The 26969-nt window shown below is 32.4% G+C and overlaps 1 protein-coding gene across 2 annotated transcripts in view; it reads right to left on the bottom strand.

Annotated features, from left to right (window-relative positions):
* The window catches only part of CSMD3 (CUB and Sushi multiple domains 3), a 1244673-nt gene that overhangs the window by 742052 nt on the left and 475652 nt on the right, over nucleotides 1-26969 (bottom strand). Inside the window, exon 7 of one of the 2 annotated variants that reach the window (XM_059165746.1) lies at nucleotides 10995-11306. The exons of the other annotated variant lie outside the window; for it this stretch is intronic. Coding sequence (XP_059021729.1) covers nucleotides 10995-11306 — 312 coding nt within the window. The remainder of the gene's footprint in view (nucleotides 1-10994; nucleotides 11307-26969) is intronic. 2 annotated transcript variants of the gene reach the window in all.

Here is a 26969-nt window from a genome sequence, read left to right as displayed (position 1 = left end):
ATTTGACCAATATCAAAGTTTTTCCATAAAAAATCAATAATTAATATAATAAAAATATCTTACAAGAATCGTATGCAACCAGATAATTTTCAAAAAGTCATAAATTATTCTGTTATTACTTATGTTATGCATCATGAAAATCAATACATCACTTAGTCTCATAAAGAAAGACCTGGGAATTCAAGCAGGCAAATGCAACTTGCCATTTCTATTAAACAGAATATAATGGTTAATTATTCAATCATGAAAATATTTGATTTGATAATCAAATTTTGTATCCTTCTTTTCACTGTTTTGCTTCATCTATAAATTAACTCTCCAGAGATTTGAAACATAGTAAGTAAAGGGAAACTAATCTTCGTATTTTTTTCTTTCTGTTATTTGATAATACATTTTTTAAAAATCCTTTCAAGTTATAGATTTTAGCATAAAAGTTAATAGATTAATTAAAATTTGATGTGGAAATACTTTCAACAGTTATCCATACATTCATTGATCTTCCCAGTGAAATCATAACTAATATAATCAGCTTTGTCATTTTTAGGAGTTGACAGAACTATTGTCATTAAAATTGACCCAAGAAATCCATCACCCTAAAATATCCCCTCTACTCATGAATTTCTCACCACTAGAGTAATTCCTACAGAATTAAAATATAACTTTTACTATAACTTATGAGATAGTTTATCAGCATTGGGAATATTTCAAGTGAAGAACAAGATCTCTTGGAGAGTAGAGAGAGAGCAGGTAGTATCTGACAAGTAATGCTCTTTCCCCATGACAATCATCCTCACGTAAATTCTTGCTATTCAGTGTATCAACATAACCTGTAGTCTTGTTAGAAGTGCAGAACCCCAGATCCCACCCAATTCCACCAAATCACAATCTGCATTTGAACAAGACTGCCAGGTGATTTACATTCACATTGAAGATTGAGAAGCACAGTCTAAGACTTGGACTCCCAGTCTCTATCAACTATTATTTCCACCTCTGTATACATTACTAATTTGTCTGTCTGCTCCTATTCAAATTTTTAATTTAATTTCCTGTTGAAATAACATCTTAAAGAAAGTTTTATTAGGGGTCGCCTGGGTGGCTAGGTGGGTTAAAGCCTCTGCCTTTGGCTCGGGTCATGATCTTGGGATCCTGGGATCAAGCCCTGCATTCAGGCTCTCTGCTCAGCGGGGAGCCTGCTTCTCCCTCTCTCTCTGCCTGCCTCTCTGCCTACCTGTCATCTCTGTCAAATGAATAAATAAAATCTTTAAACAAAAAAGAAAGTTATATTAGATAATATCACTTCCCTGCTAAAAACCACCAGTGGCTCCTGCCTCATTTAGATTAAAATAAAACTCTTTACCTCAGCCTAAGAACCTATATGATCTGTGGTTTCCACCAGTTTCCCACCTCATCTCCACCCCTCTCCTCCGTGGCCACGGAACTCCAGCACACTGGCCTTTTTCTCAAGCAAAATTCAAACTCCTTCTAGCCTGTTGTTTTCTCTATGTGATAAGCTTTCTCCTGTGATCTTAACATGGCTGTCTTCTTCCATGATGTTCAGGTCTCACTTTAACTTTTACCTCCTCAAAGAAGCCTTTCCTGCTCTCTAAACTAAGGTAGTCACCCATACATTGCACAGCCTGTTTTAATTTCCTGCACGATCCCTGCTACCATCGTTGTTTTTTGTTTATTTGCATATTGTCTTTTTCTCCTCAATTGAATATAAACTCAATGAAGCAGGGTCTACTCATTTTTGTTCAATGTCACTTACTCAAGAACTGGAAGAGTCTGGTGTGTAAGTAACTCAGTAAATATTTGTTGAAGAAGGAAGGAAGGTAAGGAGGGAGGAAAGAGGGAGGCAGAGAGGAACCAAGACTGTGAAAGAAAATAACTGAGAAAAGAAACAGACTGAGAAAAAGAGATGAAGGGGAAAAATCCAGAAAGTCAAAAAAGGAAGGAAGGAAGAAGAGGAAAGAAAACAAAAAAGAAAAGGAGATCCTGAAGAAAGCAACTTTGTCATCTTAGACACTAATTTAAAAGGCTAGAATTAGATCCTCAGATGGAGAGTTTTTAGAATTTAAGGTATATAGGTAGGCACTGATATCCAAAAGAAGTGTTTATTTGGCTGAGTTCTCATCTATGAAAATAAGGAGAGAGCCAATCTTCAACTTCCTTGATATTAGTGCTGGCCACGTCTATGACTGTTTTAACATTGGCTATTACAATGGGATAACCATAACAATAAGATCACATCAATTCAAACATCAAGAAGAAATAGAAGATGATGGTAAATACATTTAATTAATATATATCTGGATAGATTTATAGACACTTGGGATTAGAAGGGGCAGTAACAATCATATTACCGATAAACTCTTTGATGCTTAAATGCTTTCTAAATATCTAATTTGTCCATCAAGCTATGCTTGAATATCTTATTAGTGATTTGGGAATTTACTGATTCCTGAAACACAAAATCTGTATTTGAACAAAACTTGATGTTAGAAGTTTTCTTTATAATACTTTTTATCTCCCCGTGGTTCCATAAAAGTTCTACAACCTATGGCCAAACACCTTTGATCTCTCTTATAAATAATAACACATCACACATTTGAAGATAGCTATAACTCATCCCCACTCACATATCGTATTGATTCTGTAGCAATTCTTTTTCTTAGATGTGACAGATAATTTTTCTCTGTAGTTTTATCCCTACCAATTTTCCTTTAAAAATAAAGACCATATTCTACTTCTTTGGAATTCATCACATGCTTAGCAAACAGATAATATGTTCAATAAAAACCTTAATATTTGATGGCCAAATATCAATATCCATAAATATCTAAGTAATCATGCATAAATTAACTTCTCTATTGTGCTATTGCTTTTGAAGATTGAAAAAGAGAATATGTTCTAGATTTACAAGTGTATACTCTATAAAACTATTAATAGAATTTTTGGAAACAGTATTAGTTGCTTACAAGCTGTTGAAAATACTTAAAATTTTACATGTAGCCAGATAGCCTATTAGTGGAAGGCCTATAGTAGACACCCAAAATCTATCACTTCAATACAATAAAGTTTTTGTCATATTACAGGGTTTTTTTGAACAAAGTTGTTATGTATCAGAATTTGATATCTGAATTAAACTAGAAATTTTAGCTTGTCTGATAGTGTTTTCTCTTTTCTGTTAAGCAATGTAAGTGCTAAGATGAGCTAACTTGAAGAAAATATTGCTAATGACAAAAATGAAAAAAAAATAATGCTTTTTTTAGATTAAAACTGCTGAGCTAAAATGAAGTTTTATGCTGAATTAACCACTCTTATCTTAAAGGTGAAAAAAAAATAAAAAGAGTTCTAGTAAAAAACTAATGATTAAAAGAGGTTTCCTTTTAGGTTGCTATTATAAAGAAGGAGGAAGTCTACCTCATATTCAATTTTAGTTAAATGTAATTTCCTATTAGTAAATCAAACTGAAGCTCTGTTTGATCCTATTGATATGATTAAAAATACTATTAAACATACTATGGAAAAATTGACTACTATGGAAAAACTGACTACACTATGTCAGGGGTGGGAGGTTGGGGTACCAGGTGGTGGGTATTAGATAGGGCACGGATTGCATAGAGCACTGGGTGTGGTGCAAAAATAATGAATACTGTTATGCTGCAAATAAATAAAAAATAAATTGGGATGCCTGGGTGGCTCAGTTGGTTAAGCAGCTGCCTTCGGCTCGGGTCATGATCCCAGCGTTCTGGGATCGAGTCCCACATGGGGCTCCTTGCTCGGCAGGGAGCCTGCTTCTCCCTCTGCCTCTGCCTGCCATTCTGTCTGCCTGTGCTTGCTCTCTCTCCCTCTCTCTCTCTGATAAATAAATAAAATCTTTAAAAATAAATAAATAAATAAAAATAAACAGCAACTATGGCTACAAAATGCTCATAACACATTTGACTCTGCAACATGTTATAATCATCTAAGTTAATATGCTACTAGGACAAACAATAAAAGAGAGTTTATAATTATATATCGATGTATAGGAACTCTTCAGAAGAATATATCCACATTTTATACTTGAAAACAGCAGCTAACAATGCTACTCATTAACAGCTAACAGAACTTGTCTACATATTGAAAAAAAAAGATATATTTCATAATACAAAAAATGTTAAACTAAATTATGTGGAGAAACACATCTTAATGATTATTTTTTAAATGGCATGACTATAAACTTCCTGAGAAAGAAACACCATTGTGCCACTCATCTATATTACTTTAACATTAATAACATCTAATACAAGGCTTTGAATATATTAGGCCCTTATAAATCCTGGATAAATGAAAGAAAGAATGATCTAGCAATATAAACTAGCTTTTCATTACATTCTCTGCCGGGCCACAATTTTCTTTACACAATAACGATGTTGTATTAGATGAATCTGAAATATTCTAGATAATTCTCAAGTATATAATTCTAGAAGTACAGGAACACTCTACTTGTAATGTTTTAATTATGTTATTACATAGGTCCTGTTATCTTAATTGAGCCTAAATATCTTAGGGCTGAACTATACTGAACTATAGGGTTTAGGGATTATTGAAAAAGGTGTTTTAAGTAAATATTAATAATTAATTTCAAAAGAACCTATTGTTAAGGTAAAAGTATTTGGGTGAAATTTAAATATTACTATATATTATTAGATTATCTAATTTTAGACATCTGGGCATTTTGCAAACTAAAAATATCAATTGTTTATAGATTATTTATATAAATGTAAACTCCTATCAATATAGTTGAACACTTCTTGTGTTTATTTTGGTATACACTCCTCATATTTTTATTCAGCACAAGTATCTAGTCAAACCATTTTCAATGCATCTTGTGATAAACACAATTTACTAGTTTGAAACTTTGATTCCTATTTCAAAAACTAGTTCTAATATCTTCTATACAGCCTTCCTCAACTTATTACATTCAGAAGTATTTAGTCACTCTCCTTTCTTCAACAGCATTTCAAAAATACTGTTCTGGGTAGTGTTTCTCACAATGATTTTTTAATTACTATTTTTTTAATAAATTATACAGACCTCCTGATGGCATAGCTTGCATTCTTCATTTTTATACCTCTCCTCTCCAGTACAATGTCATGCACACAGCAAGAGTTAAAACATATTTGATGAATAATAATACAAGTAACAGTAATTAGAATTTGTTGAAACAAGAAAACAACTGCGCTGTATTTTTCCACACAGCTAACTATGACGCAGGTTTTCTCCATTACTAAGAAGTTGAGCTTTTAGAGTTGAAGTAATTGCTCAAGACCAGAGAGTTAACAAGGGGCAAATACAGACTCAGTCTAGTTTTCAAACCTAGTTCCCAAACCTCTAGTTCTCAAACCTCTCAAACCAGAACTAACTAGCAATGCTGGGCAATTTGGTTTTAACTTTCCACTGGGGAAAAAATACCTAACATTTTTTAGCACTTCCACTTAATACCATGTTTAACCCTCACAGAAACCCTACTGTAATACAATGACACTATTTTACAGATATGGAAATAGAGCTCTGATAGTTCGTGTAACCTGCACAGGGTCTCACACATAATAGGTAGCATAAGTGGACTAAAATCCAGTCAATAAAAGCTGGGACTATTGGATGCTATGACCACAGGAAACTGTGGTGTGTGCTAGTACACAGTTTAAAGAAGATCTAAAACAACACTGTTTTTTAGTATTCTTTCTTACTTTTTATTTCAATGTTGAAATTTTTTTTAATAGAGAAAATTGGAAATGGTTTCCTTTTACTGAATAAGTAGAAAGTGAAAAAATATTTTAAGAAGATTATTGAAATTGAGTTAACTGATTATTTATTTACTTGTGTGAGAGAGAGAGAGAGAGATTAGGAGTGAGCACAAACAGGGGGAGCAGTAGGCAGAAGGAGAAGCAGGCTCCTCGCTGAGCAAAGAGCCTGATACGGAACTCAACCCCATGACCTGAGCCAAAAGCAGATGCTCAACCAACTGAGCCACCCAGGCATCCCAAATTAACTGATGTTTTAACTATAGTATAGTAGGAAAATTAATTGGAAGAGTATTCTATAGAGAATTGGAGATATCTTTGATAAACATTCAAGTTTTTTCCTACTTATTCATTAATGGTGTGTCTATTATTAATAAAGTATCTAGCTATGCTGATTTATAGTAAGTTAATACATAGATTGAGTCCACAACACACAAGTACAAGTACCAAATACTATGTGCAATTTCTGTGTCCATGTCTCCTTTGAGTTTATAGTGATACTGATGTAAACTGTAAGTACTTTAATGCCTCAAATTATTGAGAATAAATTGGAAACTAGTAATGATCAAAAGATATCACAAGGGGCATCTGGGTGGCTCAGTGGGTTAAGCCTCTGCCTTCTGCTCAGGCCATGATCTCAGGGTCCTGAGATCAAGGCCCGCATCAGGTCCTCTGCTTGGCAGGGAGCCTGCTTTCTCCTCTCTCTCTACCTGCCTCTTTGCCTACTTGTGATATCTCTCTCTGTCAAATAAATAAATAAAATCTTAAAAAAAAACAAGATATCACAAAATAAAAACGAAATTACATTCCCTCTCTCTCTCTCTGCCTGCCTCTATGCCTACTTGCAACCTCTGTCAAATAAATAAATAAAATCTTTAAAAAATGAAATTGTAGTGTGACTAAAGAAAAATTATGAAAAATTAAATTATCATATAGCATAAAATAGCATGGACTTGAACACCTCAAAGGAAACTAGGCTATCACAATCTCTATCACATATATGCTTTAAATGGTAATGACTTTCAGCAAAATAATATTCATTGCATAACATTAATATTTATTCATATGAAATTTATCAACTTTATAGTTTTCTTGGGTTTAACTATAAATATCCTTCGATTTTATAAATGGATAAGGATTATAAGCAAGTCACTTATATCTAGTTTTATGTTGTGAATTTTGAAGTGGTAATATATAAAAGCAATATACTATTGTGGGTTCATGAGAATAAGATGCTTTTTATGAATTAAAATACTGAAATATATAGATATTTGAATATATTGAAAATTATAATTTTAAGACTTCTAAGAAATTTAAGTGAAAGTTTTAGTGGTCATATTATAAATATAAATCCATTAGTTTAACAAATATTATTTAAATATGTCTATGGTTCAGAAGCTGTTCTAAGCCCTGGGAATACAGCATGAGCCAGACTACGCACTCCCTTCCTCAGAGAGGAAAATTTTATAGGTCAAGCCATAGGGCTAGTGATTACAAATGCAGGAGAAGTACAGAGTACAATGGTGAGTTAAAAGAGAGAAAACTAACTTTTCTGGAGTTGATAATTTAAACTAAAATTTCAAAAAGGAATTAGAATGATATGATTGAAAGGATGGAAAGAATAGTTCATAAAAGTGGCTTCAAATAGAAAAGAACACGCTATGTTTGGACAATTAAAAGAATTTCTGTTTGGCAAAAAAAAATAGAGTAACTATGAAAGTCCTGCAGGATGAATTTGGAGATACGGACAAAAGCCAGATCATGGAATTTCTTGTGCGTCATCACCAAATCTTGGCTTTATTCCTAAGATCATGGAGAAGCCATTGGAAGCTTTAATGCAGTGGTGTGATGTGATCAGGTTTTATTTATTTATTTTTATATTATATTATGTTAGTCACCATACAGTACATAATTAGTTTTTGAGGCAGTGTTCCGTGATTCATTATTTGCATGTAACACCTAGTACACCATGCAATACGTGTCCTCCATAATACCCATCACTGAGCTAACCCATCCCTCCAACCGCCCTGCTCTAAAACCTTCAGTTTGTTTCCTAGAGTCCATAGTCTCTCACGGTTTTTTCCCTTCCTTCTCCTAATAGCCTCCATGCTCTTTCTTATGTTCCACAAAGAAGTAAAACCATATAATTGACTTGTGTCAATTGACTTATGATATGATAATTAACTTATGTCAATTATCTTATGTCATATCATATGTCAATTATGTCATATCATATGTCAATTATGTCAAGTAAAACCATATGATAATTGACTATATGATAAATGACTGCTTGACTTATTTCACTTAGCATAATCTAATCCACTTCTATCCATGTTGATGCAAAAGTTGGGTATTCATCCTTTCTGATGTGTGAGTAATAATATTCTATTGTGTATATGGTCCAGGTTTTAAAGACAATTCTGCCTACATTGTGGACCTTGGAATAGAAGAACAAAAACTGATTTGTGTTCTTTAAAATACCTAGAAAAAAACTAAGAAATTAGTTTTGCATTATGTTTACTGACTCATTCACTATGTCAATTAAGTGACTCACTGTCAGCATATACCCTGTAACTCTTTGAGTATCTAATCAGTGATGAGCTTTACAAAATTTTTCTTGTAGCACCAGATTAATTTCTCTGTTTCTTCCACTCTATCTCAATCTCTTGAAGGAGGGGGGTCATCTGTTATCTTTATTTTCTAGAACACATCCTGGTACTCAGTAGACATTCCAGGTATGTCTGGTGAGCTGGAATTATTTTTATAAAGAATACTGCTTTGATGTCAGCTGATTCCAATTTAGAAATTTGGCCCTGTTAACAGTCAAGTTTTCAAAGTCTATATTGTGTCTGAAAATATAGCTAAATATTGAGTGTTTTCAAAAGCATTAATAGACATAGGGATGATATACCTCTTTTATTTCTAACATTGACCTAAAGTTTTTAATTCAAAATGTTAAAAATTTGTGCCTCAAATGTAATAACTAGGTATCTGAAATCACTGAAACAGCAGATTACTGAAGAAGAGTCAGAAGGACTAAGTCTAATTCATATAGAAATTTGATGAAAGTATAATAATTTAAGTCACTGAAAAAATAATATACCATTTAGAACATTTTCCATACATATAATTTAAACATAAATAACTAAGAAATATTTACTTCAAAAGTAGATGGCACAACCAAATGGCTATTATATCCAAAAACACTATTTTAGAAAGAATATGCAAAAGGATGAAACATGTATTAGCTCTAAAATAGAGTGAGAAGACTATGACAATTGAGAAAACTTGAGTACTGACTTAGAATTTATCAAGGAAGTAATACGCTTAATTAAATTTATTTAAATGTGGTTCAAAATTTTAAATTGAGTAATTTTTTTAAAGATTTTATTGATTTATTTGAGAGAGAGTTAGAGAGAGCATGAGCGAGGAGAAGGTCAGAGGGAGAAGCAGACTCCCCGTGGAGCTGGGAGCCTGATGCGGGACTCGATCCCGGGACTCCGGGATCATGACCTGAGCCGAAAGCAGTTGTCTACCCAACTGAACCACCCAGGCATCCCTAAATTGAGTAATTTTTAAATCAATTTTTTATTCAATAATATTGAATAGTATTATTTATTTACTCTACTGTTTATTCTCTTTTCAAAATGAATTATTTTTCCTAGTTCTATAAAATATTAATTTATAACCCCAGAGTTTCTCAGATCACTTGGTGGTAAACTTTGACTACAGCAGTATTTGTATTATTACTTGATTTATATAATAAACTTATGTTTGAGAATTATCTGTCTTTTATTCAATGGATTACAGAGTTGTCAGTGTTAGCTCATGCAGTTTTCCAAAGAGAGTGAAAAAACTGAAGGGAAGTTTTCTTTAATAGAATAACATTTACACTTTTAAATTTCCTGCTACTAAGAAAGAGTGTATACTTGATTAAGCAAATCATCAATTTATAATTACTCCTATATTCTTAGCAGTGGAAATATGATATGAAAGTGAATAGAGAAGCAAGGTGATATTGATTTAATTCTTTAAAGGAGACTACTATATGTTTAGAATTCATTTTAAGATGGTTAGTAAAGAAAACTAAAATACTGTCAGTATGAATTTTGATGGAAATGAATTTCTGATCTATTTCTGTATGATTTTCAACCAACTTAAATAAAGATGTCTTTGTGTTTCTCCTTCATGTACACTGAGCCAGAATGCTTTCCATCACTTATATCGTGCTCTGTATAAACCATTCCTAACCGCACTACATAAAACATAACCATTTTGGAAAACACATGATGATGAGTTGGAAATAGAGTTGGAGTAGGTATTTTGTACTTGAAACATGTTCAATTAATTAGTATTTCCACCGAAGCATATATCAATATAAATGAAGTAAGTCCCTTTATTTTTGACACTACACTGATTTTTTCTCATGAACTGCTCAATGAAACTTGCTACCAAGAAACAGAAAAATACACTTGCTACACTTCCTAACTTTGTAAAAGGTAGGCTTACAACATTAATTAACTGGAAAATTACCAACATATGATTTGGCCTTTTTACTATAGAAATTAAAAAGTTAATGGATATTTAAATTTTGATCCATAATCTCAATGAATAGCTGTTACCTTTTCAAAATGAGAAATCTCAGTACAATCATATAGCTCAGGCAATAGGTAATTTAGATGTAGAAGAGAAAACTTCATAAAATAATCACCAGATAGAATGCTTCCATTGTGTCCAAATTATCTATTTTCTTAATTGTTCAATAGCATCTGTGTAACATAAAAATTTCATGCAAATGCTGAAAATTGCTACAAAGGATAAATAACCAATGTGTCAATATGCACACTTATTAATAGAAACTGGCTATTTTATTTCAAATTAACTCAACATCATAACTGGCATGTAATATGCAATAGATATAGATATTTAGTACTTGTTTTTATGATCTCTTTTATGCATTCTTTTCTTTCTACTTTTACCCCCACTCCCACCCAATATTTGCATTTCACTTTTTTTTTTTTTTTTGTGCTTTCAAATGATTCAGGTTTTGGCTATTACTATCTGTATTTTTCAGCTACTTTAAAGTTTTTCTTTTGCTTCCTACAGTTTGGCTCTCTTTCAGCTCATTCTCTACTTGGAATCATTACGAAAATATAGCTTTTGCTATAACTAAATGGGCACAAGTAAAATAACATCCAATACCTCTATGAGTAACAACTGCAAGCTCTTTAGTTCTTTCTATCTGTTCAGCATTTCTTGGTCTTCTCCTTGTACTTTGTGTATCTGCTTGATGAGGAGAGAGCCCATCCTTGGACGTGTTGGGGTCCAGACCTGAATTTCTGAGATTCGTAACTTGCACTCGCTGTTCCACGGAAAGTCTATGGATGGTGACAGCTGTAACACTGGATACAGTAACATCTGCAGATGTGCTAGCAACAGCAAAAGCACCAGTGGAAGTCCTGTTATGCTCCTCTAACTCACCAGTGGAGGTAGTGTGGGCCAATGTAGAAGAACCTGTGGGACACAGTAGCACTAGATGCTAACTTTTTCTTTTAAATTTTATTTTTTTCTGATAAGTTTAATAAATTATATTCCCTTCTATTACCTTAAGGATAACCAACATGAAGAGGCAAAACACAATCACGCCCCTAGAATGCGAAGTAACCAGATCAGATGATTGCTTTGTATCACTCAACCTATGAATAGATATCACACGCAAATATACCACATTTGCACTGTAACACATTTTGGGGCAGGGAGGCGAAGCAGTAAACCCTTTATGTTGCACTGAATCAATCTTCTTTGTTATTTATCTACAGATGAATATTAGTAATGAATTCCTGGCAAGTGACAAATTTTGACAGAATGGGTAACTGTGTAACCACACTTTTCTCAAAAAGTATGCTTCGAATAGTCTGTGCCATATCTCTTCATAATTTCTGGGAAAAACATCAAACATTTCTATTTTAAGATAAGCAAGTGAAAGAAAATTTAAAATCAAAGCCAAAATTAAAACAAAATGATTAAAAAAATAAAGCTCTGAAATAACTATTCTATGTAAATGTCTATCTTAACCTCACTTGCCGGAAAGTCGCCACATGATAAAATGTTCAATGTCATGAGCTATACATGCTTTAGACTTTAGTGGGTTGTTTTTGTATTTTTGGTAATATTTTTCACTATTTTAAAGTAAAACTTGAGACTAGCCAATTTTCAACATCTTAAAAATAATATTTAGAAATGATTGAAAATTAACTAATAGCTCAGAACCTTTATTCATACAAAACTAGCTTTAATAAATGGTTGCGAATATCCAAATGTCTCACAGGCACTTCGTGGCATATATTTCTCTACATTCCTAACCTTATTAAAGATTCATAGTAATTTAAAAATAGAGTTTAAAGGTGCCAAATTAGGGTTTTCTTTTTCTATCACCTAAACCTTTTTAAAAGATTACCCATGGTAGGACATAATTCTTAAAAAATGAAAAAAGTAACTTATAATAAAAGTATAAAATGGAATGAAGATACATTCAAAATGGTCTTGACATCTAAAATGCTTAACAAGAAAAAAATACTGAATTTTGGAAGTACAGCTACAAATTAGGCATAATCATCAGGTCCTGCTTAGAAAGCTTCTTAATATTTTTTAAGGCAGGTGAGTGATATGTTTTCATATACTTGCCTTCTCAATAAATTGCATCTTGAACTTCTATCTACAAAGTATAATTAGATATTGTAGCAAAAATACAAGGAATATTTTAACCATTCTGCAAGAAGAAAATAGCTTAACCACTTAATGTGGTTTGGGCATGCTCTACATTTTTTTTCCCCCTTTTATGTTGCAGGCAGGTGGCTAGTAAGACCAGTAATTCTGATTTCTGCTTTAAAGCTGAAAGGAAGTCAAACATGGGGTCCTCTCATTCATAAGCAAATAAAGGGATACATATCTGCTACTAATTCTGCCAGCCTAAATTATTATACCTTGGTAAATTTGATAGAGAAATTCAAAAGAATTAAATTATTGTATTTTGAGGGAGCCAAAGATAAATATGGTATGACAATTATGAGATTATTTTAAAGACCTTTAATATACTCTAAAACATCAGTCAGGAAGAAGTTGCTATTGAGTATTTATCCAAGCCATTTTGTGAATATTACTATCTCCTAAATCCATGTTGGTTACGCAAATTGGCCAATAAGATTTACTAAGCTAATATTTAGTAAGATTTTTCTTTAATCATATGATTAAGCAATAACTATGCTTGCAAGACTAACATTTAGTAATTAACCTCAGGATAGATCAGGTATTTGGAATGCCCATGTGCTTATTACTATAAAAACAATTACCTGATCCGTATTATTCACCTGGGGAATTTAACTGCACCTTCCACTTTAGAAAGGAAGTATAAAATCAGGGAGGATGAAAAACTAATATTGGAAAACTTTGGATAACTGTATTGAAATTTCTAGGCTTTCAGTTTTAGTTTAAAAAAGAAAACCACTTAACGATAAACATATGTTGCAAAATACAGTCTTAGAAGTATACAAAAAAGTGCACACTATCACAAGTCAAAGTTCTAGCCTTACTACAAGGAATAAACTGGATAGCTATTTATTATCTTCCATCACTGAAGTCATTACAGCTGATCATGAATAATCTCTTGTGTATGGGTCAATAATTCTGGGGTAATTCTTGGGGATCTATGTTGCTTCTGTAACTAATCCAAAACCTATAGACCAATTCCAAATACCCATTTTCTTGAAAACAAGATAAATACAGGTCTTGACCAAATTTGAGAGTTAAAACTGATCTTTCATAGCCTTTAGATCCAGGATTTGCTAGCAATTCCAGACTTAAAATCTTCAGCAACAGAATTCTATTTCTGGCTAGTGGTGGTGGTGATTCAGTACTAACCTCAGCTTGAATGTAGAACTGGATGGAAAGTTGGAATAAAGGATTGAATAAAACAATTTATCTAACAATCATACTCCAAACAGATACATATTTCAACCAGATATTTTACTAACTAGCTCCAATGTTTTATGTATATTTTGTGCTCATATTCTTTCTTCCTGACACTAGAATGCAAGCTCCCCGAATGCTGAGATTTTTGTTATTCTGTTCCATTCACTGCTGAATACCTCGCATCTAGAACGGTGTCTGGTACACAGTAGATGCTCAAGAAATATTCATCAAAAGAAAAAATAAGTGAATAAAGTTAATAATGTTAAAATAATATTAACAATAATAAATAAAATGAATTTCATAAAGGAAATATGATCATAATTTTTACCATGGCAAGGTCATATTTCAAACATATAATGAAGAGAAATCCCAAAGGGAGGAAAACTAACAATTTTGTTTTTAACTTTCAAAGTCATCATTTTGGAAAAGTGTGGAACCTGAAGATTTATTTGCATAAGTGAGAGTTACTTGAAGATTTGTGTTATAATTCCCAACCCTTAAAAGCATACAAATTTTGTGTGAAATGGGTTTATTTAGAATGTTCAAATTTCTGTAGAGTGAAAAGTAATCATATCTTATAATAGTAGGAGACATAGGTGCATCTAGATGTAGTTAAATATGTTTGATTATAAAATGGAATAACTTACATAAAAATAACATTGATTTCCTTTATAAGGCAATAAAATCATCAATCACCATACAGTTATATCATATATTATATAATCATTTTATCTAAAATGTAGACTAATTTAGAATACTGGTTTTGGTACCACTTTAATTTGGCAGTGTATGAAACACAGATTTTAAAATTGTCAAAATGCAACAATTACCATTTAACAGTTTAAAAACACTCAACAGTTTTGCATACATAACTGTTTTATGAGGTAATTGCCAATGTTGAGAAAAGTCTTAGGATTATATATAGCAATAATTCATTATTAAATATATTATATAGCTAATCCAATATTAAAATATATGTTGTTTTCTTTCAGAAATTTAAGTATGCTACACAAATAAATAAACATTATCTTTAATAGCACAGTATTAAATGCATTTGTTATACAACATACAACCCAAATTAAAGAATAAAATGTACATTCAGAAAATCCATTCTTTGTTTGAAATCAAATTATGTATACAAGATGTGTTTTTCACAATTAGATTATCCTGCCATTAAATTACTGGAGATCTATTTAAAAATAAGATGTTTACAATATAAACACAGGTCTAAAGTATATTTTATTAATATTCCTTAGTAAAACATTTCTCAATATAACAAAAATAAAATGAAATGGTTTACATATATATGCATGCTTCTATAAATCATAACTATATGTCATCTTTGGAACTATGATAATGGAAAATGACATATGTTACACATGTAAATTGGTAAATTTACTTAACAGTAATCCTTACAATATTAAATTTAGATTATATTATACATTATAATGAAAATTATGTTTTTGAAGTCTTTCTTATTTCAACAATATATCTTCAAGAGGCTGAGCATAATTCTTATAGAGCCATTTATAAATGTGTCATTTAGAAAGTGTAACAAATGAAAACTCATTTCATAATTGAATTTTAAACTGTGATCAAATTTTTAGCCTTAGATTTTTAAAACAATTTTGTGCAACTCTGCTTTGTAATTATTGTCTAATTTACAACAGAATTGAAGAACAGAATATGATGCTAGAGATATAAGTGGATGGCCCAATATGTACATAGCTACATAAGTTCATGTTAAAGATAATTACATGTTCAAATAAGTGGCTTTTAGATATTTATGTTGGCATGTTATTTTATATAAAAATATATTATGCTCCATTAATTTTAGTGAAACATTTGAATAAAGGCTTAACAAAATAATTCTAACTGTGGTATTACGATATATAATTTTGTGGTATTACGATATATAATGAAGAAAAATGCAATAAACATTTAACATGAAAACATGCAAAAGGAAAAAATACAAAATAACATCAAAATAAAATCTAAATACAACTAATGCAACAATTCTATTTGAGCCATTATTTAGATAATCTAGAAATTTTAGCATATGTAATTTAATGTGTATGTTACAGGTCTTCTTTTATTTACTACTACTTAGATGAACCAAAGAAACATGTCAATAAGTGAAGTAACTCTTGAAAACTAATTGCAGTATGTGGGTATGAAGCAAAACAAAGCTACTGCTTTGTTACATGCTATAATTTTTAGGAGGCATATTGTAGTCAGGTACATAACTTAGGTATTTTCATGTTAAACATTATTAATTCCAGTATGCTAAAATCTCTATAGCTTAGTATTTTTCAGTACAAATTAGTGGGTGTGTTTGTACCTTGAATATTAAACCTAGAGAAGAGATGGATAAACTGAAATAGAAATTAGCCCTTAAAGTGTAAAAGAAATATAATCTACTTTAACTGTTAACCTAGTATAAAATTGTCTCTCAGATTAGGAGAATTTTAGGTGAAACAATCCTGAAAAAGAATAGTTTGTAATTTAGTTTTAAGGAACAGGTCTATATTAATATTACAGGGTTTTTAATATTAAAATGCTATAGTTATGTTGAAACTACATGAGATTATGTTATTATCTAACTAAATGAATATAAGATACTCTTGATGATAAGATGCACCTTTAAGAAGAAAAAAAAATTCTACCAATTCAACATAACATAACAATGCAAAACCCCTGTCATCTGCATTCCGATTTCTGAAATGTTAAAATGTGAAAAGATATAGATCCTTATAGCGTGAAAAAGAAATCAATAATTCAAGTAACAGATTTCCTATGATCAGAAATTAATTTAATTAGGTGTATACTAATTTAGAAATAGAACTGAAACCTTAAATATAGATTGTCTTTCTGAATTGAATCTGTATGTATATTTCTATTTATATTATATGTTCTTATTCAGATTTCTAAGCATTAAATAGGGAAGTTAATATTAAATTTTGCAAATGGATTTGTTATTGTTTATCAGGTACAAGTGATCAGGTTGATTTAATATGCAAAGTGAGTGAATAAATACTTGCAATCTAAGCTGAAAGTGATGATAGGAAGATTTAATGATACATCTACTAAATTCGCACTTACTGTGAGTAAATAAACAATCATAAAACAAATACTCAACAAGATATTTACTAATGTCAAGTTGTTTACATATGAGATAAGAATCCCATATTCTGAATTAAAATGTTGACAAATCCACAGGCAAAGCAAGTAAATATCTTTATCTAAGTGAAAATACCAAAAGTTTTAGAAAGTATATGGAGAGTATTATACAGGGCAACCATGACAAAAAATATATATATAAAACATATATGATAAAGGTATAACATATATGTTGCAAATATCTGAATGTTATACTAAATAACACAGTTTTGTTATAAAAATGTGAGAACCTGCTAGGGAAAACTTTTTAAATAGAGAGTTTCAAAAGTCTTGAAGTTATTCTCTCTTAAAGGACCATTTCTTGTTTCACCTAGTTGATTTAAGTAAAGGTACAGAATCAAATTTTCTCATCCAAACACTTTGGAGTTCTCGACTATGCATAGTGGTGGATGCTAGAGGTCATTTTTTAATGCCCAACCACAGGCCCAGGCATGTGGGCCTGTGGTTGGGCATTTTTGAGTGCCCAACCACAAACACACACACCACTTATAGGAATAAATATCCACAAAATATAAACTGAAGTCTTTAGTATAATTAAGCATAATGCTCTTCCATAAAGGTTACAATACTGACAATAAACTTTAAAGACCTGGGTTTCAAAATAAAATTGATGTCACCTTTGTCACATTTCATAAGAATGTGAGAAAGGGACAGATTGCCCCTCCACACCTTTCTAAAACCATCTCCTAGAATCTTGTATTTTTAGGCTTCTCTCTTACAGTGGATCTTATCTGTCAGCTAAAGTAGAAGTATTTCTCATTCAACAAACAAAAAATGTAACTTAACACACCCTTGTTTAATTTCCTTACACACCAAATCTTACAGAATAGCTGCCAGTTACCTTGGATGATATAAAGTTGCTATTAAGAAAAATGAATACTAGTATCTTTTATTCCAAAGTGTCACATCAGGAATTCCTTCACTTTCAGAGTCTTGCTGTCTCAGATAATTGATATGTATTAATAATTTTTTGAAAGTAGATAGCATGTCTCAAATATATGCAATGTTTGATGTTTAATGAGTGTAATGAGAAAAGAATGAATAAGGTAAATACACTACCCTCTTATTTCTAAAAAAATAAATATTTTCCTTTACACCAATGACTATTGAGTGTTAAATGTATTTTTAAAGGTATATAAAATAAATTGCACCTGTCCAGATGCATTCAAATAATATAAAACACTCCATGATAATATAACTGCAATTGATACGGCATATGATAGAATAGAAAGAAAAGAGAGATGAAACATCCAGGAACTTCTAAATCACTCCTTCATTTGTGTTTTCTCAAATGGGGGTAGAAGTTCCCTTCTCTTCTATTCCCTAGTACCCTTTCACGCCTTAAAAAACACAATGATGATATTTGGCATTGTGAAGGAGAAAAGAGAGAAGTAAAGGAAAGGAACTGGTGAAGTTACCCCTTCTATCCATCATGGTTAAAAGGAACAATGAGAGGCTTTATTCTGACCCAGCCCATCAGGTTCCTGAGTCCTCACCATGACTATTTGACTTTATCTGTATTTACCCTTTATTTCCTTCTAAAATAGCCTCTAGTTTATGGAGGGAGACGTTCTTCATTTTTCATTAATTTTAAGTGTTTCTCTTTTTTTAAAGCCTAAAGTACAAAGTTCACATAACACTGGCTTTATATGCATGATATAATTTGCAGGGAACCAAGGAGCTATCTTTATCCCAACATTTTTTTTTTTCTTCTGTGTGCCCAATGGTACTGAAAGATACTCATTGGGATTAAGCATTGCCCTCTCAAAGTTGCCCTCTCAAAATTTTCCTCTTAAAACCACACAAATGCCTTTCTGGTTGAGAGAACACACATCCTAGAGTAATTGTTTAACTGTTCAGTTTGAATTAAAGTCTTCTATTCAAAATAAGTAATAGGGACACCTTGAGAAATGTGTTTTTGAGGAGCAAGAAGCTTGCGATAGATCAGTGAATGCTTCTGGTTGAGGCATTTACCATAAACTGATAGCTGGTCCCATGCGATTGCTGTATGATTGTAAGAACTGGGTTCATTACTAACAAGTGGGGTGTAAGGGAGGTGTGGGTGGGTAGGAAAGGCCTGACATAATGAAGGAAAGACTATTACAGTGTTGATCATTGAAAGGTTGCTGAGCAACTAGTGAATATCTGTATAAATATGTTAAAGCAGAGCAGCCTAATAAGAAACTGAAGCCAAGAAAGGTTTTATTTTCCTGCATCATACACTCTCTAAGACGCTTTTTATTCTATAGCTGCTAATTAATTAGTAGCAGAAGTGATTTGCTTGAAAATGAATGCTAATCTTGGCTGAGAAATGTAGCATGTTGGAAGGAAAAAAAAAAAGCCTTCAGAAATACTAAGTACCTGTAGAGTTTATCTTCAAAGTCTACCATTAATCAGAAAGGCACATATTACACATTATATATTGGAGTATTATGTATAATTATCTGTTGGGATATTTAAAATACATATTTCCATGTTGAAAGGTAAGTTTTTATATTCCTTCATGTAATTACTCTGCCAAGTTCCTTTTTAAAAATTTTTCACCAAGAACACATTTTATTTCAAGATAGTATGCAAACACTATCTTTTAATATCATCAATAAAATAAAGGTATGAATTCTGTAACAATAATGGCTGAAATTTACATGTATACTTGGCTTCAAACTGGCTTTGGTTCTTTTGTTTAATTATGGAAACAGATGTGTTGAAATTGAGAAATAAAATGTGGACATCTGACTAAGGAGAATCTCAAAAATCACCTGTTCTAACATTGTGACATCTGGCCAACTCTCTTTGACACTTCCTAATCTAGGAGTAGAAAGTCTGATCCTCTGAGTGATACACATCAGAAGGTTAATTAGAGCTTCCTTCACTCAAATCTTCCCTGGGGAAGAGACACATAAATTTGTATTATAAATACAAAGGAATACCATCTCTTTTAGAATAGAAGTTACTTGGAAAAGCAGGAAAAATTAAAGCAAAAGATGAACAAAAAGATTCAGCAAGGCACTTGTGCTTTTACATTTTTTTTGTAGATCTTGGGAAAAAATAAATGTTATCTCATATTTATTCTAGAAAAAGCAAATATTATTTACTTAATGAATCTTTCTATTCCTCTTCAAATTTCTACCATGAAGAAAGTGAAGATTTTCCCTTTTCTATGTCACATTTCAAATATTTGACTTTAAGACCTGAGACTTTCCATACTCCCTCTCCCTCCTCTTTTGTATTACACAAACATGAATTAAGTAACTACTGTACATCAAGCACAAATACATCCCTGCAATACACAAGCTCCCATACACTTTCTTTTCTCTTTCACATATCCCCATCCCTGGCTTACAAGTAAACTGTCATGAATTTTAAAAAATCAGAGCCATGTAATATGCTCAATGAAACACACTTAGAGAACTATGGAAATATAACTGGAAAGCCCTTAGCTATCCTTCCCAAGTAGGACAGACTTTCTAGTATTGGAAAAGATATTGGAATTGGGTCTAAAGGATGAGCAGATTTCATCTGGTGCATGATGAATCAAAGAACATCCTAGTCAGAGGTAACAGCTTAGAAAAATAGCGTGCCAGGGAAAAATGCAAGACGTGTTCAAGCAATTGCAAATTATGTGGTATGACAGGAATGAAGAGAGAGTGGTAGCAGATTTGGTAGGCAGAGACCAATGCTTGAAGAGCCAAGAAATTTTGACTGGAAAGGGAAGCTTGAAAAGATAAGGCGTCAATGAAGAATATTAAGCAGGAGACTGATATGACAAGATGGTCACTTTAGAAGGGTTGTAACTGCTGTAATGTGGACAAGAGGTTAAAAGCTATATGCACTAAAGGTAGGGTAAATATTTAGCTGACTCCATCATAAGTAAGTTTCAAGGTACATAAGTACCTTGAAATAAGGGTTGCTAGATTTAGTAAATAAAAACATAGGACACTTATTTGAATTTTAATGTCAGATAATTTTTTTTTTCCCCTCTAAGTATGTCCTGTGCAACACTTGGGACAGATTTACAAGAAAGACTGTTTATCTGAAATTAAAATTCAACCAAGAATCCTGGATATTATCTGGAAATCCTACTTTGAAGACAATTCAGACTTACAAACTCTGAAAATTTTCTGCATACCTCACAAGTAAAAACTATTAACAACTATTGGTTCATTTGATGTAATATGCTTTGATTAATCCTATGAAAACTTATGGAATAGAGAGAGTAGGCATGATGATGTCCCAAGAACATCTAGAGGAAATTCATACAAGCCTTTTTTTATGAAATAAAAACTGAAAAAAAGACAAGTTGAATGAGGTATGCTAAGAAATTTAATTCTGTTTGTATCTAAATTTTACATTCCTCATTTTATTATTACAAATAGCTAATACTCTAGCCTTTTTTTCATTTTAAACTATATATTCTATACTTGAAGAAGAAAATAATATTAGGAATTAAATCTATAATGACTCATACAAAACATTGCCAGCTTTCTTATTAATGCTTTAATCCAAAGAAACCTGAATTGAAGATATTTCCAGCAAGAACTTAATGGACTTTGAATTGTATCCAAGCACTAGAAATGGCAATGAATACTGAATAAAGATACCATCTTCAAATTATCAAGTAGGCCTTTTTGACCTGTAAGTCTTTTCTCATCTTTATTTTTTTCAGATGACAGAAAATATAAAATGAAAGTAGAAAATTCAGTTATCTCTCTCTATCCCTTATATTCCTATATATATGAATGTATATGTAAGTTCTGATACATAGAGACTTATAATCTCTCTCTCTCTCTCTCTCTCTATATATATATATATATATATATATATATCTGTAAAACCCTATATGTATACATATTATGTATATCTAATTCTATAGATGGATACACATACACACTATACTCATATATTTCTATATCCTCTGAATTCTGAAAAAAGCTGGAGTAAAGATGTTCTATTTGATCAAGATTACGTACATTTTAATTGACAGACTTTCTGATGAAAAAGATTACTGAAAGAAAAGGAAGATTTCTTACCTATTAAAGTGTTTTTAAATTTCTAAAAATTTTATATCTAACCAGATGATTTGGCATACTGTAATTGCAATATATCAAAGGTAATACTATGAATATCTCAATGTTTTTCTGAAATATATTTTTAATTTTTATAAAGGTGATGGAAAATTGCTATTCTCACTTTGTGGAATGGTATCTTTGTCTCTTTCCAAATTTCTGAATAGAGTTGATTAAGACACTAGAAACATATTTGACATTCCAATATGTTTACTTGAAGTGACTAGATAACAGAACTATTTAAACAAACATGTTATAAAGAGCAACACCATTTACCGAGTACTAATTATGTTCTAGACACAGTCATAATTAGTTTATTTTATCCTCAAAAGTACCTGTAAACTGAGGATAGTAAACCTCAAAGCAGCTTCAAACATAAACTGACTCACTTTGTTAGTTAAGTGGGAAACTAGGATTTGGACCTAAATTGCACAATCCCAAAACCACAATCTTACATCCTGGAAATCTGTACACCTCCATTTAACCTCCTCAATGGAACAGAACATGTAAACACTTGTGCCTGAATCAACATATACGTTATTTATTTATGCTTTATTCCCATTGTTTTTCTTTCCTATCACTTGCTTCTCCAACACATGTCTGTTTCTAGGTCCTTCTTGCAATTCCTTTGCCTCAGGGGAAGATGGTTCTGTAGGGCTAAAAAGGAAATTTGTTCCAAGAGCTCTCTATATCTTTTATTTCCTGACAATTTAGGCCTCTTTAGGGGTCTTAGGAGAGGGGTAGAGGTTGAAGGGCCAAGGAGAGGCAATAAAGATGACACACACAAATCCCCTTCCTGCTTCACGGCACGAAAGTAGAAGGGTCCAGTAACCTGGTATTCTCACCTTTGGTTAAGATTCTCATCTCAGGCTTTTTATGGAAAGTGCAGAATCATTTGCTTTCAAGGGAACTGTAGACTTAAACAATGACTGGGTGCTTTTCTCCTCATTTTTCATACATTGAAAAGGCCCTTTCAGAGTCTTGTGCAACACGAGGGAAGAAGTTCCCTTTGTTTCTTCTACCCTTCCTCCAAATGATCTGGACAGAATTTTCTTCCTCTTAGGCAAAATGGCAGCTCTCAAATTCATTTGAATTTAAAAGAACAAAGTAACATTTCTTGCCCTTTCAAATCTATAGATAAATTTCACACCTCGTTCACTTGCAAATACAGCCAAAATGCACACCACATCTAATAGCCTGTCTTGTCATTGTTTTTAACTTCAGCTTGATATATGATGCCTCTGTGTTCTATTTCCTCCTTTAATTATTATGATTTTTCCCTCATATAACCGTTCATAGTAATCTAATTTTACTTATCTTCAAAAATTATCTGCTACTTAATAGTTAAAAGACTCACATTATCATCCCTGAGGTTTCATACCATGTTGCTAAACTGAATTTTATTTTATTTTATTTTATTTAAGCATGAACAAAGCTTCTGTAAATTCCTGGGTCTCTTAACTACAAGGACTTCTCCAACCTTCAGAATTCTTCATGGAAGGTCTATATTCTTTTTTTTTTCTCAGTCCCACATAAATTGTATTATTCAAGAAGAGTAGATGCTTTCCTACAAGGACTCACCCTAGCGACCCAGAAATCAATTAGTTTTCAGCAACTATTCCATGGTGATTCAAAGTCCTATTAATCACAGCCTCTAACAATTACCAATCATTTAATTCTAGTAAGTTCCATGATAAATATTTTACATTTAATCTTTGTAACAATCATAGGTGGTAGATTATAATTCATACAGTCAAGGGTAAATACCTTGAATAAGGACATTCATTCATATATTCAACTCATGTATTTATTCAACAAGAATTTTTTGAGTATTCATTCCATGACAGGCGCTAAAAGATTCAGAGTTAGTGGCAGACAGTATGTTTCCTAAGAGAGATTAGTTTCAAGTGAGGGAGCCACAGAATGTACCCATTAATATAATAGCTCATGGTAAAACACAAAGTGACATTCAAGCTAAAAACCTTAAAAAATGGGGCACCTGGGTGGCTCAGTGGGTTAAAGCTTCTGCTTTTGGCTCAGGTCACAACCCCAGGGTCCTGGGATTGAGCCTTGCATCAGGCTCTCTGCTCAGCAGGTAGCCTGCTTCATCCTCTCTCTCTCTGCCTGTCTCTCTGCCTACTTCCTACTTGTGATCTCTGTCAAATAAATAAATAAAATCTTTTTTTAAAAAACCTTAAAAAATGAAAAAGTGAAACATAAAAATAAAATACTGATTGCTCTGACACTTTTTCAAACTGTTAGACTTCTTGGCTTGTACTGTTAATCTTGGTGATATAATGTTTCCTATTCAGTTATGATTTAGGCATTTCACTTTATTTCTCTATAACCATGTTCTATATAGTCTCTTGTGCTCTATATTTCTATGAAATAATATGTATTTTTATTCAAGATGATATATTTTGATAATAAGATTTAAATATGTGAATTCCACATGTCATGAATAAAAATTAATAACATCACTATTTTTATTTTATTCAAATACACATATATATTAGATGTCTACTCTGCTAGACACTGTTATATGTTAGGATACAATGATGAACTAGAGAGATGATTTAAGTAGAAAAACAAGAAAAACTAAAAAAATATGATGACACCATGTTGCTGTGTTAGGTTAATGTGGCCACAAATCCTTTGCAACTCTTTCTTTTAAGAGATAAAGTCTGTTTCTTCACCTCTTGGGTCCAGGCTGTCTTCATAACTTGCTACACCAACAGAATATAGCAGAAGTGATGCTGTGTGAGTTCTAGAGTCTCAGTTCCAAAAGGCCTTGTATTTTCCACCTTTGCTCTCCTGGGATAATTCCCTGAGACTACCATGTAAGGGAATAGGTCTACCCTATTAGAAGATGAAGGGCACAAGAAGGAGAACTGGAGTGCCTGAGCTGACAGTACTAAGTGAGCCCATATTGGTCCTCGCACCCCAGTCAACTCTCTAGCTTAATTCAGTGACATATGCAAGCCAAGAGGCATCCTGACAACCAATAAAATAACGAGAAGTAGTAAAACATTGATGTTTTAAACCTGTAAGACTTGGGGTAGCTTTTTCATGCCATGGTTAACTAACACAATAAGTGAAATGCAGAGTTTTATAGAAACATATAATAGAAACACTAATCTGGTCTTAGCAGTGACAATAAAGAGAAGCTTCCTGAAGGAAACGTTTTAGATTCAAATAGGGAAGATGATTAGAGCTTCCAAGGTAAAAAGAAAGAGATGGTCTAGGAGAGTGTGTTACATGTATAAAGACCATGAGACAAGACAGATTTTGTTAGTTTCTAGGAATTAAAGACCATTTAATATGTGTAAATCACAGACTGCAAGCAGGGAATCACATGAATTTAGACTGAAAATACAGCTAGAAGGCATATTATGAGAATATGATACAGTGGGTATAGTACAAGATATTTGGAAGATATGTGGACTTTGTCATGAAGCCAACAGAAATAGTTCCTCAAGTCTGCTCTCCAACAAACAGCGTATTTCTCCTATCCCTTCACAGACTAAACATGCTTTTTAACAAGAAAGTAGATTTGTGATAGGATGCATTCTCTTTCTATTGATGGAAAACAAAAAGCCTTCTCAAAATTAAAAAGTAAATTTTAGTAGTTTTCAAATACTCTCAAAATTGTAGTAAATAATTTTGTAAAAATATAGTAAAATTTTAGTAGTTTTCAAATACTCTTAAAATTGATTCAACTGATGGGACTCCTGGGTGGCTCAGTTGGTTGAGCAGCTGCCTTTGGCTCAGGTCATGATCCCGGCGTCCTGGGATCGAGTCCCACATCGGGCTCCTTGCTCTGCAGGGAGCCTGCTTCTCCCTCTGACTCTGCCTGCCACTCTGTCTGCTTGTGCTTGCGCTCACTCTACCTCTCTCTCTGACAAATAAATAAATAAAAATTTAAAAAAAATTAAAAAAAAATTGATTCAACTGATGAATAGATAAAGAAGATATGGCCCCTATATACTACGAAGCATTTTACCTTCATCAGAAAGGATGAATACCCAACTTTTGTATCAACATGGATGGGACTGGAAGAGATTATGCTGAGTGAAATAAGTCAAGCAGAGAGAGTCAAGTATCATATGGTTTGGCGTATTTGTGGAGCATAAGGAATAACAGGGAGGACACGAGATGGAGAGGAGAAGTGAGTTGAGGAAAATCGGAGAGGGGAGACGAACTATGAGAGACTGCGGACTCTGAGAAACAAACTGAGGGTTTTGGAGGGGAGTGGTGTAGGCGGTTGGGTGAGGCTGGCGATGGGTATTATGGAGGGCACATATTGCATGGAGCACTGGGTGTGGTGCATAAACAATGAATTCTGGAACACTGAAAAAAATTTTTTTAATTTAAAAAACATCACTTTTTTAATTTAATAACATCACTTTTTTAATTTAAAAAATTTTTTAAAAAGAAAACTAGAAGATATTTGACTTTTGGAGTGACTGAGTGGCTCAGTCAGCTAAGCATCTAACTCTTGATTTCAGCTGGGGTCATGATCTCAGGGTCCTGTGATTAAGCCCCAGGTAGGGGTCTGTTTGAGATTCTCTGTTTCCCTCTGCTTTGCCCTTTCCCCAACTCATGCATGCACACACATGTGTATGTCTATGTATGCATACACACACTCTCTCTCTGTCTCAAATAAATAAATCTTTTTTTAAAAAAGAAGATATTTGACTTTTTAAATCCACAAATCTTAAATGTTTACATCCATTTCCCCTGGTTCCTATTTTTCAATTTTCTAATGCCATGCCAATGAGGACCAATTTCATCAATTCCTCAAAATGGTAGGTGGAATTCTTTGTTGAATTAAAAATAAAACTTCACCATAAGGTCAATCAAAGTCTTTTGTTAAAGGATGAAATTTATGCTGTGTAATATCAGTCACTAGCTAGAAGTTTTGCATAGGATTGGGAGAATATCAGGGGATCTCAGAGCTCTC

This window comes from Mustela lutreola, chromosome 3 (assembly GCF_030435805.1).
Source record: "Mustela lutreola isolate mMusLut2 chromosome 3, mMusLut2.pri, whole genome shotgun sequence".
Lineage (NCBI taxonomy): Eukaryota > Metazoa > Chordata > Mammalia > Carnivora > Mustelidae > Mustela > Mustela lutreola.
This window is presented reverse-complemented; position numbering and strand designations above follow the sequence as displayed.